This window comes from Elgaria multicarinata, chromosome 11 (assembly GCF_023053635.1).
Source record: "Elgaria multicarinata webbii isolate HBS135686 ecotype San Diego chromosome 11, rElgMul1.1.pri, whole genome shotgun sequence".
Taxonomy (NCBI): domain Eukaryota; kingdom Metazoa; phylum Chordata; class Lepidosauria; order Squamata; family Anguidae; genus Elgaria; species Elgaria multicarinata.
Window position 1 is genome coordinate 35565425 of NC_086181.1, and position 19664 is coordinate 35585088.

Sequence of the window (19664 nt, forward strand, 5' to 3'; positions counted from 1 at the left end):
GACCCCCATCCACGACTCTCTGTGCACAAGAATTTTCAGAACGATAGCTTAAACCACCCCCCCAGTTATCCCCGATTCTTTCCCTCAATGCAATCCTATGGGCGAAAAGCCGAAACGCAGTTTGAGCCCCGCGGTTGACCCGATTTTTAAAAAAATATTGCACGTGAACCACAGCACGCAGAGAGGTGAGAGTGGTCTCAAAATGACCCCCATCCACGACTCTCTGAGCACAAGAATTTTCAGAACGATAGCTTAAACCCCCCCCCCCAGTTATCCCCGATTCTTTCCCTCAATGCAATCCTATGGGCGAAAAGCCGAAACGCAGTTTGAGCCCCGCGGTTGACCCGATTTTTAAAAAAATATTGCACGTGAACCACAGCACGCAGAGAGGTGAGAGTGGTCTCAAAATGACCCCCATCCACGACTCTCTGTGCACAAGAATTTCCAGAACGATAGCTTCAAAAACAACGTAGTTATGCGCGATTATTTGCCGCAATGCAATCCTATGGCGAAATGTTTTCAAGATGGCGACCGGAGCACTCCGCCTGAACTCGGAGCTCCGAAAAATGGTCGCTTCTCTTCGCCTTGCTTCTAGGGGGTCCGCGGTCCGCTCCTACTCCGCCTCTGGGTAAGGCGGAGCAGGCCAATCCGCTACTGCTTCTACGCTCCTAATCGGAGCGGAGCACATCCCTAATGGCTACAAAATAAGGTTTGAGCTCACCACTTCAAAGCTGTTCATTCTTTTTCCTCACCAACTGCTGTCTAGTGTTTAACTCAGGTTGAAATATAATAATGTAGCATTTGGGAAGAAAGATACAACCTAATAAGCCAGCTCCAGAGGCCAAGATAGAGAAGATCTCCACGGCCACCATGTATTTCCCCTTGGTGCTTAGGTAGGTGGGCACAAAGGACACCCAAACACTGCAGAACACCAACATGCTGAAGGTGATCAGCTTGGCTTCATTGAAAGTATCGGGCAACTTTCTGGCAAAGAAAGCCACCGTGAAGCTGACGATAGCAAGGAAACTGATGTAGCCCAGGACAAGGTAGAACATGATGTCTGAGCCTTCATTGCATTGCACTATGATCTGCCCAATCTGGGACTGCATGTCAAACTCTGGGAAGGGGGGAGAGATTACAAACCACACTGCACAGATGCCAGCTTGGAGAAGAGAAGGGAGAATGATGACTGATACTGCCAGCCTCTTCCCAAGCCACTTTCTCATTCTGTTCCTGGGCTTTGTGGCCATGAAGGCCAAAACCACAGTGATGGTTTTGGCCAACACACAAGAAACTGCAATGGAGAAGATGATGCCAAACACAGTCTGCCTCAGAAGGCAAGTGACCATCCCAGGCCTCCCAATGAACAAGAAGGAGCAGAGGAAGCAGAGCAGCAGAGAGCAGAGCAGGGCACACGTGATGCTCCAGTTGTTGGCTTTGACGATGGGAGTATTTTGATGTTGAATGAAGCTCCACGACACCACAACTGTGATTACAGAAAGGAAAAGAGCCGAGGAAACAAGAACTGCCCCCAAAGGCTCCTCATAGGCTAAGTAACTTATGACTTTAGGAATACACTGATCCTGGTTCTTGTTTGGATACTGATCTTCTGGGCACTTCTCACATTGGTCTGCATCTGAAAGTCATGAGAAAAGTCTCAGTATTTCCTGTTCTTAGGTGACGTCTACTAATTTTAATGGTGACAAACAAAACACATTATTGGGCTTAAACAACAAAGCTGTAGTATTCAGTTTCACCTTCACCTGCTTATGGTTATACATTCCAATATACACAATCACACACCCATAAAAATGACAGAATTAAGGCAGACACACATTTTTAAAGTTCTGGTACGTTTTCCATGTAAATAAGATGCTTTTCACTTACCTATCTTTATCGAAATCATTGCTTTAGCACATTGAACACAATCATAGCAACAGAGTTGTTGTCCCTGCTGGATAAACATGCTCTGTCCAGGGCGGCAGCTCTCGACACAGGTAGAAATGGGCAGCATCTAATGGTAACCACAAGGAAGGACATTTGGCTAAGCGAGTTTTTCCTCACTGCTCTAATTCTCAACTACACCTTTTTTGCCCTGGAACATTGCAAGTCCTTGGCCTTAGCTAGACCTAAGGTTTATCCTGGGATCATCCTGGGGTTGTCCCTTTTCATGTAAATGACACACAGGATATCCCTGGAGCAGGCAGGTATGACTCCGGGATGATCCTGGGATAAACCTTAGGTCTAGCTAAGGCCCTTGTGACCAGCATCTCAAGATGATAAGATGTCAAGGAAGTACCACCTGAGAAACATCCATCACCATAATTTCTAGTGATAATTAATCTCACACATCTTGCTACTCACTTTCTTCCCCAAACGCACAGGTGGACAACTGGTTAAAAACTAACGCTTGCCAGTCACTCACTTGCTCTCTCTTTTCGGGTGGTGGTGAGGACTGGGCTTACTTGACATAATTCTCACACACACCTAGAAGTAGAAGACAGGTGAGTTTATAAGCACTACTTTGCGTGTAGACCTGGTGGCCAGCAAGACCACATCACGCCAGTCCTTTTACAACTTCATTGGCAGCCAGTCCAGGTCCGGGCTCGATTCAAAGTACTGGTACTAACATTCAAAGCCCTAAATGATGTGGGGTGAGGTTATTTGAAGGAACTCCTCCTCCCATATGTACTTGCCCAGACCTTAAGATCTTCTCCTGCCAAAGGAAGTGAGGCAGATGGCTACTAGGAGGTGGGCTTTCTTTGCTGTAGTGCCTCAGCTGCGGAACGAGCTCCCCAGAGAAGTAAGCCTGGCACCTACACTGTACTCCTTTTATCGCCAGCTGAAGACCTTTTCATTTTCTCAGTATTTTAACACCAAATTTAACTTAAATTTAAGCTTTGCTGTTTTAATTCCGTATTTTAATCCTATATCAATTTCTGCTGTGCGGTTTTATCCTTGTTGTGCTTTTTATATTGTATTTTGTATTTGTGTTTTTAGATTGTTGGTTGTTTTATTATGCTATTCATGCTTTTAATTTTTGTGAACTGCCCAGAGAGCTTCGGCTATTGGGCGGTAAAAAAAATGTAGTAAACAAACAAATAAATAATAAAAGGTGGTGATAATTTATTTATTTATTTATTACTTTTTTACACCGCCCAATAGCCAAAGCTCTCTGGGCGGTTCACAAAAATTAAAACCATTAAGAATATAATAAAAAATCCAACAATCTAAAAACCCAAATACAAAATAAAATATAAAAAGCACAAACAGGATGAAACCACACAGCATAAAATGATATAGGATTAAAATACAGAATTAAAACAGCAAAGTTTAAATTTAGGTGTTAAAATACTGAGAAAATAAAAAGGTCTTCAGCTGGCTACGAAAAGAACACAGTGTAGGCACCAGGCGGACGTCTCTGGGGAGCTCATTCCACAGCTGGGGTGCGACAACAGAGAAAGCCCTCCTCCTAGTAGCCAATACTAATGGCAATACTATTGACGAAAGGGAGTCCCCATTCCCACGGCAAGAAGAGTAGGCCCACAAAACCCAAGTGATCCTCAACTCTTGGTGTTGGCTTTGTAAGATCTAATCTCATGATTTTTATCTCTGAAGCTTGAATCATCACTCCGATTCCAAAGCTTCTTGATTTATCTCCCATACCACCACTTCTGAGTTGCATATTGTCCACTCCATCATTACAGTTCATTATCCCAGTGATGCAGTTTATTCCATTGTCTGTGTCTCTGAATCCCAAATAGCATGTTCTTCCATGAGTGTACAGAAGGCCAATCCATACCAAGTTCATGCATGAATATTGCCATCATAGAAAATGTGAATTGTTTGATTGTACATCAGAGCGTTAAGTTTCTTCTCTTCTAAGTGCATACTGATGTTAACCATTCCATGCAAGAGCTTTGGGTACTATTAATTGTAGCTGGGTGCAACTATGGGAATTTGATGAGAGATCCAACTCTGATGCCTCTCAGAGTTTATAATAGTCATGAGGGTGTTGGGGCCAAAAGATGGGTTATAAATATTTTGATAACTATTAAAATAACTCCTTTGATGAGGGAACCGCATTGGCTGCCTACTTGCTATTCAGCCAGGTTTAAGGTTTTGGTACTAGTATCAAAGACCTAAACAACTTGGGACCAGGATACTTGAGAGAGAGCCTTCTTCCTTTCCAACCTGCCTGGACATTGAGATCATTAGAGAGCATGCTTCTGTTGGTTCCACATGGATCTATGGCTCAGTTGGAGTTCACCAGGAGAAGAGCCTTCAGTGTGGTGGCCCCTTTTCTTTGGAATTCCCTGCCCCTAGAGAGTTCCCTGCAGGCACCAACACTGTGCTGCTTCTAATGCCTCCTGAAAACAGTTCTTTCCCAGGAAGCATTCCATAACTGAGCAACCACCGCTTTTATTGGTATTCTGTTTTGAAATAAACAATATTAATATGCTGTTTTCATCCCTTTAAAACCTTTTTACTGTTTTATTTCTTATGTTCACCACTCCGGAATCTATTTTAGATATAGAACGGTATATAAAAATTGTAAATAAATAAATAATATCTCCACTTGACAACAGTATATGTGTGACTTTAGCTCTGCATTATTGAGCATCATTTATTTATTTATTTATTTATTTATCATACTTATACCCCGCTCCTCAGCCAAAAAAGGCTCTCGGAGCGGCTTACACTTAGCAAAAAAGACAGTCCCTGCCCTCAGGCTTACAATCTAATAAAGACATGACACACAAGGAAAAGGAGTCAAGGAGGGAGGGAGGGAGGGGAGAGAAAGAAAGAGAGAGAGAGAGAGACAGAGAGTGTCCAGCAGGAGCAGGCCCCGGTGTTACTTCTGCCTGCTCCTGTCCCCTCGGTCCTTCTTCTTCCCCACAGGGCCAAGATGGCAGTTTGCCCTGTGGGGGGGGGAAGAGTCCAACAGGAGCAGGCCCCGATGTTACTTCTGCCTGCTCCTGTCCCCTCGGTCCTTCTTCTTCCCCACAGGGCCAAGATGGCAGTTTGCCCTGAGGGGGGGGGAAGAGTTCAACAGGAGCAGGCCCCGATGTTACTTCTGCCTGCTCCTGTCCCCTCGGTCCTTCTTCTTCCCCACAGGGCCAAGATGGCAGTTTGCCCTGTGGGGGTGGGGGAAGAGTCCAGCAGGAGCAGGCCCCGATGTTACTTCTGCCAGCTCCTGTCCCCTCGGTCCTTCTTCTTCCCCACAGGGCCAAGATGGCAGTTTGCCCTGTGTGTGGGGGAGAAGAGTCCAACAGGAGCAGGCCCCGATGTTACTTCTGCCTGCTCCTGTCCCCTCGGTCCTTCTTCTTCCCCACAGGGCCAAGATGGCAGTTTGCCCTGTGGGGGGGGGGAAGAGTCCAACAGGAGCAGGCCCCGATGTTACTTCTGCCTGCTCCTGTCCCCTCGGTCCTTCTTCTTCCCCACAGGGCCAAGATGGCAGTTTGCCCTGTGGGGGGGGGGAAGAGTTCAACAGGAGCAGGCCCCGATGTTACTTCTGCCTGCTCCTGTCCCCTCGGTCCTTCTTCTTCCCCACAGGGCCAAGATGGCAGTTTGCCCTGTGGGGGGGGGGAAGAGTTCAACAGGAGCAGGCCCCGATGTTACTTCTGCCTGCTCCTGTCCCCTCGGTCCTTCTTCTTCCCCACAGGGCCAAGATGGCAGTTTGCCCTGTGGGGGTGGGGGAAGAGTCCAGCAGGAGCAGGCCCCGATGTTACTTCTGCCAGCTCCTGTCCCCTCGGTCCTTCTTCTTCCCCACAGGGCCAAGATGGCAGTTTGACCTGTGGGGGGGAGGGAAGAGTCAAGCAGGAGCAGGCCCCATGTTACTTCTGCCTGCTCCTGTCCCCTCGGTCCTTCTTCTTCCCCACAGGGCCAAGATGGCAGTTTGCCCTGTTTGTGGGGGAGAAGAGTCCAACAGGAGCAGGCCCCGATGTTACTTCTGCCTGCTCCTGTCCCCTCGGTCCTTCTTCTTCCCCACAAGGCCAAGATGGCAGTTTGCCCTGTGGGGGGGGGGGAAGAGTCCAACAGGAGCAGGCCCCGATGTTACTTCTGCCTGCTCCTGTCCCCTCGGTCCTTCTTCTTTCCCACAGGGCCAAGATGGCAGTTTGCCCTGTGGGGGGGGGGAAGAGTTCAACAGGAGCAGGCCCCGATGTTACTTCTGCCTGCTCCTGTCCCCTCGGTCCTTCTTCTTCCCCACAGGGCCAAGATGGCAGTTTGCCCTGTGGGGGGGGGAAGAGTTCAACAGGAGCAGGCCCCGATGTTACTTCTGCCTGCTCCTGTCCCCTCGGTCCTTCTTCTTCCCCACAGGGCCAAGATGGCAGTTTGCCCTGTGGGGGTGGGGGAAGAGTCCAGCAGGAGCAGGCCCCGATGTTACTTCTGCCAGCTCCTGTCCCCTCGGTCCTTCTTCTTCCCCACAGGGCCAAGATGGCAGTTTGCCCTGTGTGTGGGGGAGAAGAGTCCAACAGGAGCAGGCCCCGATGTTACTTCTGCCTGCTCCTGTCCCCTCGGTCCTTCTTCTTCCCCACAGTGCCAAGATGGCAGTTTGCCCTGTGGGGGGGGGGAAGAGTCCAAGAGGAGCAGGCCCCGATGTTACTTCTGCCTGCTCCTGTCCCCTCGGTCCTTCTTCTTTCCCACAGGGCCAAGATGGCAGTTTGCCCTGTGGGGGGGGGGGAAGAATTCAACAGGAGAAGGCCCCGATGTTATTTCTGCCTGCTCCTGTCCCCTCGGTCCTTCTTCTTCCCCACAGGGCCAAGATGGCAGTTTGCCCTGTGGGGGTTGGGGAAGAGTCCAGCAGGAGCAGGCCCCGATGTTACTTCTGCCTGCTCCTGTCCCCTTGGTCCTTCTTCTTCCCCACAGGGCCAAGATGGCAGTTTGCCCTGTGGGGGGGGGAAGAGTCCAACAGGAGCAGGCCCCAATGTTACTTCTGCCTGCTCCTGTCCCCTCGGTCCTTCTTCTTCCCCACAGGGCCAAGATGGCAGTTTGCCCTGTGGGGGGGGGAAGAGTCCAACAGGAGCAGGCCCCGATGTTACTTCTGCCTGCTCCTGTCCCCTCGGTCCTTCTTCTTCCCCACAGGGCCAAGATGGCAGTTTGCCCTGTGGGGGGGGGAAGAGTTCAACAGGAGCAGGCCCCGATGTTACTTCTGCCTGCTCCTGTCCCCTCGGTCCTTCTTCTTCCCCACAGGGCCAAGATGGCAGTTTGCCCTGTGGGGGGGGGAAGAGTCCAGCAGGAGCAGGCCCCGATGTTACTTCTGCCTGCTCCTGTCCCCTCGGTCCTTCTTCTTCCCCACAGGGCCAAGATGGCAGTTTGCCCTGTGGGGGGGGGAAGAGTCCAACAGGAGCAGGCCCCGATGTTACTTCTGCCTGCTCCTGTCCCCTCGGTCCTTCTTCTTCCCCACAGGGCCAAGATGGCAGTTTGCCCTGTGGGGGGGGAAGAGTCCAGCAGGAGCAGGCCCCGATGTTACTTCTGCCTGCTCCTGTCCCCTCGGTCCTTCTTCTTCCCCACAGGGCCAAGATGGCAGTTTGCCCTGTGGGGGGGGGAGTGTCCAACAGGAGCAGGCCCCGATGTTACTTCTGCCTGCTCCTGTCCCCTCGGTCCTTCTTCTTCCCCACAGGGCCAAGATGGCTGTTTGCCCTGTGGGGGTGGGAGAAGAATCCAGCAGGAGCAGGCCCCGATGTTACTTCTGCCTGCTCCTGTCCCCTCGGTCCTTCTTCTTCCCCACAGGGCCAAGATGGCAGTTTGCCCTGTGTGGAGGGGGGAAGAGTCCAACAGGAGCAGGCCCCGATGTTACTTCTGCCTGCTCCTGTCCCCTCGGTCCTTCTTCTTCTGGTGTGTGTGTGTGTGACGGGGAAGGAAATAATGTGAATTATACATTCTGAAGCACCTAGAAAGCATCACATTCCTATACATCTAAATATCTACAATTTAGTTGCTTCAAAAAATGATTTGAACTTCACAAAGATTTTAATAGGAATGGACCTCTACATTAAAGGTTAATTGCATTGCTTATCCTTGGCTTTGTACTTCCTGCTTCTTTTGCATTAGTATTGGCTGCACTACATGGGTGCAGAGGGTGACCATATGGTTTGAATGCTTCCCCTCTAAGTGTGCTCCATTCAATTCCAATGATACAGCACCATCTAGTGGGTGGTAATCCCACATTTTTGGATATTATCACATTAAAAGTGGTTCTTTTCATAGTTGGATTTTCAAGGAATAGCTCGAGAGAGATCCTGGTTGTTGACGACATCACGTAATTGACCCACAAACATCCCTGAGTGGTCAATCACGAGTGTGCCGTGTATCAGTCATTTATAGGAGCCCAAAATAGACATGAGCTGGCATTCCATTCTGTCTTTTCATCCACAAATAAAAAGTAATTATGCTCCAGAAAATTGTGACCTTAAACAATCGTGTGTGTGTGTGTGTGTGTGTGTGTGTGTGTGCATCTGTGTTGCCCAGGGTGAGGGGAGAGAATAACAAGCATACTTTGAGAAATAGGCATCTCTAACATATTTGAACATTATACAGGCTATGCTGATTGATGATGATGAGGATGATGATGATGAATGAAGAGGAGGAAGTAGTATGTAAGTAACACCCACCTGCTTAAACTTGGGGTTCCATGTAACAGCACTTGCATTGATTTTGAACTCTTTGCCTGCAGGAGCTTGTGGGTCCATCTCTCCAACTCGGAGTCTCTGGAAGGATTGGTTGGGAAATGTGACCAGGTTGATGATATCAAATCCACTTGCAAGCTCCCATTTCTCATCAAAGGATATTTCTTCGTTTGCACTATTGTTAAATCTGATGTTCCTGAGAAAAGAGTGAAGCTAGATTGCAAGAATACAAACAAACAAAAATACAAATTAAGGCCAGTCTTGGGGAAAGGCTTAGCATTCTGTCTTTGAAATTTTGCCAAGTTGTGTCATGAGTACCATTTGTCTGGCATAAATCCACAAGATGATGTACTTTGCAGATACGCCACTTCTATTACAATAAAGTCTATCCAAAGGCAGAAGGCAGATCAATACTAACATTAATGTTCCTAACCTGCATTTGGGTTGCCTGACCATGGGAGGGCCATTGTAGGGGAGGGGGGAGGGGATGAGGAGACACTCCTCAAGACCTAGCATTGGTGGGGCTTTGTGTTGACACTGGCCAGAAGAGGGGCTGATGAGGCAATTTTAGCCTTTGGGGACCCTCATCTTGGCCTCTTTGAAGCATGACTGCCGGCAGAGAAGCTCCCAGCAGAGCGATTCCTTTTTTGCTCCTGCTGCCAGGGTGAATGGTCTTCTCCTGGAGGCAGCAGTTCTTAGGTGTGGCAGAACAGCAGCCAGAGGGTTGTTGCCCCATTGTTTGGATCCCTACTCAATGACCCCCCTCAATTCAGCACTTATTGCTTTGGACATCAGGGTGTGCCTGGGCCCCTTGGGCATGCCTATGTCTGGACACCAAGCCCACTTACTTACAGCACTTCTGTCTTGTTGGGATCCAGCTTCAGTTTATTAATGCTCATGCAGTCCATTACTGAATGCAAGAACTTCCATGGCTTCACCTGACAATCGTGACATTGGGCCTGTGCAGACAACACACTAAGCCACGGTCAAGCTTCCCAGCTTCTCCTCCCCATGGCTACCTGCCATTGCTGAACGTTCAGGAGGCTCCATTTCCCCCCATCTCCCCTTGCTCTCTTCAGGGCTCTTGATGAATCCATGGCATGGAGAGCATGTGCTACAGCATAAACAGCATTGTAGATACTGTAACACCGGCCAGACATCACCATTTCAAACCAAGGTCCAGGGGGTCTTCCCAGCTTCTCCTCCCCAGTGCAGCTTTCCTTCTTTGGCAAATAAAGTTTATATTGTGGGAGCGAACAGAGAAACACACTAATCCAGAACTACTGGATGAAATAAATCGTTGACTGAAATGGATTGATGCTCTCAAGAAAGTCCTGAAATCCTGGCACCAGATTTGTATGCAATGTAAATGACAAGGTGCCATTGAAAGTCCTTGTGGTGAGCATTGCCCCATTGGATGCAGCAGTGAAATCCCATTGAGCAGCTATGATCCATACCCTTTCCAATGGGCACTTATGAGAGAACTCAGCTGAGTACAAAACCATTCGTAAACCTTCCACAGACTGACCATCCCCATACACAAGGATCACAGTGATGTCACTCCAAAAGAGGGCAGAACTAATTGGTAGCAATTCAAGCCGGGGCCTCAATTGAAACCGTCGATGGATGCAGGTAAGGGGGTGGGGGGTTGGCCCACCTGTTGCCACCAGCACCACTGTCCATGCGGCGGCAGCAGAGCCAGGTAAGGGGGCAGGGAGGAAGTAGGCTTACCTGCATCCATCACAGGCTTCAATTGAGGCCCAATTGAAGCCTGTGGTGATGGACACAGGTAAGGGGCGGGGGTGTTGGCTTACCTAGCACCACAACCGGTGTCCATGCAGTGGCAGTGGTGCAGCCAGATCTCACTCCGCAGAGCAGAGAGGGGGACGGGCGGGTCAGCACATAAGTTCTGGATCAGACTGCTAGTGCTTTTGAAGCAAATCCTAGTGAATGTGTTTAAATCATGGTTATGTAACCACCAGGGTTAGTATTGGTTCACATGACATGCTAAGACATAGATCACATAGCATGCTAAGCCTTAATTTTTGGCTCAAAATGCATAACTAGCATGGCTTAGCATGTCAGCTCAACAGGGTCAAAGAGATGTAGAGGTGTATGTCCACCACATACTAATGGCTCTGATGTCCAAATCCCTGGATAACCAGCAGCTTCCCATAGATATTAAAATGCATGAGGGACAAGATGGTCACCAGTGGAATGATCTAGAGCAAGTTTCAAGGGCACAAGGCGCAAGCAACTGGGACAACCTCTTGGAACTGACCCTGCAACAACTATTTGAACCTCACTTCACCACGTTTCAACTCCCAGCTCACAGAATTGGTTCAGAAGGATAACTTGGTTAGTAGTACAATAAGCCATTGAGAAAGTTACACTCCCATTATCTGTTTCCTGCCCTTTTATTGTGGTGACAAAGGCTAAACCAGGCCTAAAGCTGGATTGGAATAGATTTAGATAATCATTTCATTTTCATCCAAGGAAGCCTGGAATTGGACAGTCCCCTTGATTTTTATATAGATTTTTGCTCCCCCCCTTTGTTTTTAATGGTTCTACATTATTTTAGGTTTTATGATTATGTTTCATTGCTGCAGCTACCTGCCACGGCTGAACGTTCAGGAGGCTCCATTTCCCCCTCTCTCCCATTGCTCTCTTCAGGGCTCTCGATGAATCCATGGCATGGAGAGCATGTGCTACAGCATAAACAGCATTGTAGATACTGTAACTCTGGCCGGACATTCCCATTTCAAACCAAGGTCCAGGGAGTCTTCCCAGCTTCTCCTCCCCAGTGCAGCTTTCCTTGTTTGGCACATAAAGATTATATTGGGGGAGCGAACAGAGAAATGCACTAATCCAGAACTCCTGGATGAAATAAATCGTTGACTGAAACGGATTGATGCTCTCAAGAAAGTCCTGAAATCCTGGCACCAGATTTGTATGGAATGTAAATGACAAGGTGCCGTTGAAAGTCCTTGTGGTGAGCATTGCCCCATTGGATACAGCAGTGAAATCCCATTGAGCAGTTATGATCCATACTCTTTCCAATGGGCGCTTTTTAAGGATCTCAGCTGAATACAAAACCATTCGAAAACCCTCCACAGACTGACCATCCCCATACACAAGGATCACATTGATGTCACTCAAAAAGAGGGTATTACTAATTGGGAGCAATTTTTCTTGGATTATTTTATTTGGTAAATATTGTGTCACTGTTGGGATCACTTGAGTCCAAGCAATGCAGATAGTGTTCTGCAGGAGCCTTGGTCTGAGGGTCCGAAGGAAAGTTTCTCCGCTGTCATCCTCTGAGATAATGAGGCCAATCCAATTCCATCTAAAATGCTTGAGCAGCCCAACAATCCCGACATACTGAGGATCTTCATTTGGGACCATCCGGTAGAAAGAAGGGAACTGATTTTTATCACTCAACACTGGATCAAAGGAGCCATAGCTGAGCTAGAGGGAAAGATACAGTGAGTGATTGAATGAATGAATGAATGAATGAATGAATGAATGAGTGAGTGAGTGAGTGAGTGAGTGAATGGCATTCATTTTTTTCCTCCTTTTTGGAAAGTGACACTGGACATGTGAAGGAAATGTGCTCGATTTTAAATGCTCAGTCCAGTTATTTGGCTGTTTTCATATTTGAGACCTAAACCATCATTTTTCCTGCATGTGGAAGCCACTTCTTTTGTGAATTCTGTTTTGTCACTAAGCTCTACCACCTCTCAGATCCCTCCCCTTCATCGACCCTGTTCAGAAGACATGGTAAGCCACGGTGGTTAAGCATTTTGGAGCTAAACATTATGGCTTTGCATGCTATCCGATCCATGTCTTAGCATGTCATGTGAACCAATACTAACCCTTGTTTAAACACATAACCAGTTTCAGTGGCTTCCCAACCCCAATTAACACTTGCTTCTTCTGTGCCACAAGAGTGTCGGTGAGTGAATGAGCCTGTCATGCCCTGCACAGAGATGGAGTCAGGAGATGAGGAGGAGGTGGCAGAGGCTGGACCTAGTGCTGAGAAGCCCAGCTCAGGTATTGGGGAGGCTGGACTGGCAGAGACTGTGGCAGAGCCTCAGGGAGAAGAGCCAGGGCCAGCTGGGACCTCTGCCAGCTCTGAGGGCTTGATGCCAGCAAAGACTGCGGAGGAGCCACAGAGGTCTGAGGAGGAGGCGGAGAAGCCTGGTTTCAGCCAGCTGCGGGCGGAGAAGGAAACCAGACGGCGGTCACGCCGCCTCCACCAGAAACGCCAGGCAATTAGGGATCAGCTGAGAGACCATGACTCAGCACTCTGACTGAGGATAAAAGCGCAGCCGTGAGCCATGCAAAGTTGTCAGAGATTATCCGAGCATTCCGGCGGAAGCCTTGGCTCTTAGATCTCGTGACCTCGTGCCTTGCTCCAGATTCCTAGTTCCTGAATCCAGCCTTGACTCCCGGACCCCGTGACCACGTCTGCCTACTCTGGACTCCTGTTTCGACCTTGGACTGCTTTGTGACTACGTTTTGCCTGTGATTGCTCCCGTGACTCCTGGACTGTGTTATTGGATTTTGCTGACCGTCGGCTGTGTTGACCTTGGACTGAACTACCGATTCGCCACTTTGCCACGCTCCCTAGACCCTGGACTGGACATTGACTTCTCTGTAAGCCTAAATCCTGAACGGTTACGTCCTTTTGCTTTTACGTTCAAAGCTCCGTTTGCACTGCCTTCCCTGAACTGTTTGTGTACTGTAATAAACTCATCTGTTGCTTAGTTACCAGCTGGTCTTATCTTTCTTTGTCAAGCCATTTGGCGGCTTTCCCTGACAGAGCCTTTGTGTGTGTGTGTGCCTGCCTGTGTGAGTTCCCTCATAAAATGAATCTTTACATTCCTTGAATGCCAAAGCTCCCACATTTAATCATCCCCCATTTTCCAGACTTCAAGATCTCTGAACGTGTCCTCCCTCTCTCTCCCCCTTCCTTCCTTCTTTTTGGCCCCACATTGTCGAGAACACCAACACTAACCAATTTTGTAAAGGCACCCTCAATACTTCTTCAAAAATTCAAATGAGCCTGAAGCCCACAAAAGTAGCCTTCCTCTGCTTTACGCACATACCTGTGGAATCTTGAAGATATTTAAGACGTTGGCCATCTGGATGGATGTTTGGGAGTTGAGCCCACCAAGAGCAGCCATGGGTTCCTCTCTCCTGTTACATTTGTAAGTAGAAGGATTCCTCAGTCCTCTGAATAGCAGATCCAGAGTGGTCCAGTAAGTCCTTATTGCATTGAAAAAATTGTCATAGATTTTGGCTCCCAGTGTGATGTTGGGTAATAACTTGGCGTCTTTGTTGATCTCACCCATGGCAAAAACAAAAGCAAGGACATGCTGGCAGTTTTTAGGGATCATCCTGCAAGAAGATTTGAATGTAGACTTCGATCCTTACATCACAGAATCAAGTGTGTTACAACTTACATTATGATGTATCCATCTGTGGTGAGGGTGGGCAACTACTGGTCCTCCAAATGTGGGCCAAAACATACCACTCTGATCAGCCCAAGTCAATTGTAAGTGACCATGGGAGTTTTAGGGCAAAGTAGTTGGAAGATCATAAGTTGCCCTCCCCTGATCTGAGTAAATGAGATGTTGCTGCAATAATTAATCAGTATCATATATATTTATTTTAAAATATATATGAAACAAGGATAACCTTCTTAGGCAATGTAAACAGCACAGCCAGTAGGATGAATTGGCTCCCGGGTTTGGTTTGGATACAAAAAACCCAAGTTCTCCAAACATCTTTCCTTTTGTAAAGTTTACTAAGGCTTAATCTACACCTGGAGGCCTTCCAGGAGTGGGAAGAGATGGTCATTGGGATTTGCGCTTCCGGGAACATCCCTCAGGGGCCACACATCAGCGAGTTTTTCCTGAAGTAAAGGAGGGCCATTCTGGGGTACAATTGTGTTTTTTCTTAAAGCAGAGGCATTTGCGCAACAGTGCGGGCATGATCCTTCGCGAAGGTGCATTTTGAAAAACACACACAATGAAGAAAGATGGCGAAAATGCTCTCCCCCTTACCCCAGAGGCCCATGGACTCTGCTTGCACAGCTCCTTGCCTGTTTCCTGAGCCGTGCTACTCATGGGGAAGACGGAGGACCTGAGGAGAGAGAGCCACACTGCCTGTGAACCTTGGGATTGTTCCAGGACCAGAAAGAAAACAAGGACAAAAGCAATCCTAGATATCCCGGAACAACTGACTGGTCATTCCCGGTTCATCCCTAGAACAGCTGTGCAGCATTTGGACCCGCAGCGCTGAACTTGAGTGCACTCTGGGATAAATGGCAGTTGTAGCTTAGGCCTAAGTGTGCTTGTGTATAATGCCACCTCTTGGGTTGTTGTGAGGATATATTGTTATTTCAAAGTTTTCCGAAGAAGCATGCAATAATACAAAGTAAGTAGTGGCTAGAACACAACCCACATGGTGGCTGGCAGATTGAACCGTTCTTCCTGCCCTTCTTTCTCCCTAATGGTTGATCTGCCCAAGGGTTGAGCAAACCCAGGAGAAACATTTCTTTCCCTCTCTCCTTCTCCTCCTCTCCCGTCTCTCTTTAAGACTCAACTTCTTTCCACCTTTTTTCTCCTTTACCCGTCTCTCACTATAAACACGTCCTTTCCTCTTTCTCTCTTCCCTCCTTGCTCTTTATTATTACAAGAACAATACAAGAATTCGGCAGAAATTTCTGCTCAACCTGTAAACACCCCCCCCCCCAAGTGCAGAAAACTCTGTTTGTATTTTGGGAAGTGACATGCTCGTGGGTGCTTCGATGGATAGGGATGAAATCAGCTTGGCGTCTTTGTGTTTGTAACAACTTGCACACAGGAAGCTTCCTTACACGAACTCAGAATATTGGTCCATTGATCTCAATATTGACCTCATCTACATCATGCAGGATATTGCACTATAAAAGTGGTATATAAAAGACAGGATCAAAACTACTGCTTTATAATGGTATTGAAGTCCTCTATTCCTCTATTTTTTAATATATATTTTTTGTAATGCACCAAGGATTGCATTACTCTCACTGCAAGAAGTAATGAGTAATGCACCAAGTAATGAGTAATGCACCAAGGATTGCATTACTCTCACTGCAAGAAGATCTTAAATGTAGTAAAGAAATTAAGGAACAGATAACGAATTTGCTGACGGCTGCAAGGTTAATCGTAGCTAGGAACTGGAGGACTCAAGGAGATTATTGTATTGAAGAATGGTATAAAGAAGTGTGGGATATTGCTATTAATGATAAATTGACATGTAATATTAAAATGAAAAGAGGTATAGTAAAAACAAATGATTTTGAGGGAATTTGGAAAAAGTTCCTAGTATTTGTGTTTTCTAAGGGAAGCGAGAAACCACCAACAGAAGAAACTATGAGTTTTTGGAAACAGGAATGAGATCCCGAGGTGGGGGATGCACTTTTATGTTGAGTGTGAATATGTTTAATAGATTAAGCTTGAATATATGACACAAATGCTATTTTATGTTTATGTACTATGTTCCTTTTTTTTGGTAATTGTGTTGTAAAAGTTAATATATTTTTTTTTAAAAAAGAATAGTGTTATTGAAGTGCACTGACAACTGTTGGGTCCCATGACACATACCAAATACCACTTTCATACTGCTGTGTACTGCTTGGTGTGGCTCCTGCCTTTTATATACCACTTTCATAGTGCTATATCCTGCACGGTGTTAATGAGCCCATTGTCTACATGTAGACTCACAACTGCTTTCCAGGATTTCACAATGAAACCACACCCTTAGGTTTGGAATGATTGAAGTACATAGAGCCTGATTGAATTTAAAAACTTTGCTGATTGCCTCAAACACAGCATATTGAACCAACTCTATTATGAATCTATTGAAGTGGGGTTTTTTTTCATCTATACATCACATTACTGGCTACCATCTGCCCCAGGAGGAGCTAATCTGATTTCAGGAAAATCCAAATTTAAAAGGAATCATGTCAAACCCCATCTTCTGGCTGAATATTTGCTAACACTCACTGAATACAGACTGCTTAAAGCCATGGAACCACAGAGCAATTGCAGTGTGCAAAGTGTGTCACTCAATGTGTACAATGTGTAAATGGGAAGTAAAATAAGACCACTTGAATTCAAACATGAAACTCCACTGCCCAGTGCAAAACACATAGCTTATCAATTCATGCATATGCAATGCAGACATTATTTGCTTGAATTCAGCGGGAGGGTTAAATGGCAATGCCCTGTTTCCTACCAGCTAAAAGCGGTATAAAGGAAATTAGCCTGAATCTATGGCCCTTTGTACACCTAAGGATTATCCCAGGGAAATGGAGGGATCATCCCTGCTTGCTCCTGGGACCCCCTGTGTGTCATTTGGATGCACAGGGATGATCCGGGCATGTTCCCAGGGAGAAAAGGTAGGTGTAGAAATGGCCTATATCAGCATGACAAAAACAATAATGGGAGAGTGGAGGAAGAGGGAATCATGTATTTTCTAGTGATGACAATGATAATATATTCCAGTAGAGCATTTCAAAGAAAATGAAAAGAAAGAACTACTTACACGCCAACATGGGAGGAAACTGGATTTTCAACAAACCCAGGCGGAATCACTTTAATAAGTGTAAGAGATACAAATTCAGCAATGGTTATCTCATTTGCCCGACTATATGAATGATTTTGAGTTGTCGTCTGCCATCTACAGATGGTGAAATTCAGACTCTTGCTAGAAGAATTATGTAGCAGCAGCAAAATCAAAGTGAGTGCTAAAAAATCTTGCCTGAACTCCTGGCTGCAGGTCTCCATGGCCACCTATTCACTTGCTCAACTAGCCTTTATCCTGGTAAGAGTTACAGTCAACTTTACTTCAGAAGGATGAAGAGATTTCACCTATGCACCAATAGAGGCCTCTTTGTCTGTATCACAGCTCATGTGGACACAATATCAAATTGACATTCCAGGTGAGGATAGTGCATGTGGTTTGGGATGAAGTCTTTATACACTGTGCACCAAATAAATCAAAGCTAAAATGGGCAGGTTCGGAACGGATTCCACACATGGCTCTTTGATGCCAATGGGGTTTTCAAAAATTGCAGTGCTGATCACAGTAATTTCCTTTTTCAACTGTTAATTACATGGCAAATCATTGTTGTTCCAATCTACTCAGGTCTTGACACAAGCAAAGATAAAATTTCTCTATAATCCCACAATACCTCTGCTATTCTATAGGAAATCATACTTTAAAAAAGGATACTAATGTCTCTTGGATAGTTGGCCCTAACAGAGGAATTGGGACCTGTCCAGTGGGAGGAAAGGAAATTCAACTTAATAAATCACATTATCAATCCACATGTGGCCAGCCTAATCTCCCATTTATTTATTTATTTACAATATTTATATACTGCTCCCAATTGAAAATTTAAGAGTGGTGTACAAGACAAAATAAGATAAAAACAAAATAAAACACTTCAAAATAGATTTTTTAAAATGAAAATTTACAGTGAACTATGGCTAGTGATTAAGGAAAGGCTTCTTGCAATAATGACGTTTTCAGGAGGCGCTGAAAGGAATACAAAGTTGGCGCCTCCCTCCAGAGGCAGGGAGTTCCATAGTAAGGGAGGCACCCCGCTGGAGGCTCTTCCACTGGTGGACTCCAATCAGAGGATGGGTCTTTGTGGAATCACCAGGAGCATGCCCTCGGATGATCTCAGTGACCAGGCAGGTTGGTAGGGGAGAAGGCATTCTCTCAGGTATGCAACCTTTTAAAAAGTAGATCAGGGATAGTGAATCGTGGGCCCTCCAGGTGTTGTTGGGCTCCATCAGCCCCAGAAAGCATGGTCAACAGTGCAGTCACTCAACATCTGGAGAGACATTATGTTGACTACCCTTGCAGCTAAAGATGGAACAAGGGGCCTCATACATGTGCTCTGCCACTGAGCCATGAGTCCTTCCTCTGAGCCAGTATGCGCCCTCACACACATAAACATAGGCTCTCCCCAAAGCAGCCAAGGAGTCCATTCCTTGGCCATTTCTGCCATGAAGTCCTCTGTATGTGGTGCACGTGCAACATCCAGAGGAAGCTTTATGAAAGCCAATGTCATCAGAGGATGCCCTACCACAAGGTTACTGCTCATTCTCAGCTATTGCAATTCCTATGTCATTAGGGATGGAAGAGCTGAGAAACAGATCTGACTCCCTAAGCACAAACCACTAGGAAGTTATTCTCTGAATTCCACATTGAAATGGTGTGCATAGGCCCACCTTCAAGCAAACATCACATGTATCAGTCCAATAGAGTAGAAGAAAAATTAAAGCAACCAGAAGATTAGGAAAGTGCAGAGACATGTTCAATCCTTTTAAAAAGGTAATGGCATCCAAGAAGCTTAAACCTCTTCCTTGATATATTTCTTCTCTTTTCACTCCTTTTGAAACTGGAAAGAAGGTTTTGTTTCCCCCCTGTTGCTGAATTATAAACTAGGCTGACCATATTTTCAAAACCAAAAAGGAGGATAACATGGCCGCCCCAAGGGGGCATGTCTACCAACATGTCCAGCCCCCAAGGGGGTGTGCCCACCCAAACATGGCCTTGGTCACGTGTCTGCTTTCACAGCACACAATTAAGACAATCCTGTTCTACATAACATCATAATGTATCTGAAACTAACTTCACTCACTCCTACTTTTGAAGCTTTTGCAATACTATGTATGATACAGTCTCCCCTTTCCTCAAATATCTTTTCTGGCTGTAAATCTTTCACTGGATGACCATAGCCTCACCTTTCCTAACATTGAACCCTCTTTCCCCCATCACCTTTCTCATATCCAATAATAGAAAAGAAACTCTGAGGAAACAGATAAAGCTTTTTAAAATGCCATCATATATGCCCTAGATTACTGCAGCATCCTCTCAAGCTATGGAATGGGTGGGTTCTAATAAAACAGCAGATTTATATAACTAGCTTATAAGAAACAGGTACAGAGAAAGGAAATGTGTTCTAAAAGG

The 19664-nt window shown here is 46.4% G+C and overlaps 1 protein-coding gene across 1 annotated transcript; it reads right to left on the bottom strand.

Moving 5' to 3' along the window:
* Positions 1-725: 725 nt before the first annotated feature.
* LOC134405691 (vomeronasal type-2 receptor 26-like) lies at positions 726-13987 on the bottom strand. The gene is made up of 5 exons (XM_063136935.1): positions 13742-13987; positions 11244-12098; positions 8616-8843; positions 1888-2014; positions 726-1636 (listed from the first exon to the last, which is right to left on the bottom strand). Exons 1-5 carry the CDS (start codon positions 13985-13987, stop codon positions 726-728), a joined length of 2367 nt encoding a protein of 788 aa, XP_062993005.1.
* Between the last annotated feature and the right edge of the window lie 5677 nt (positions 13988-19664).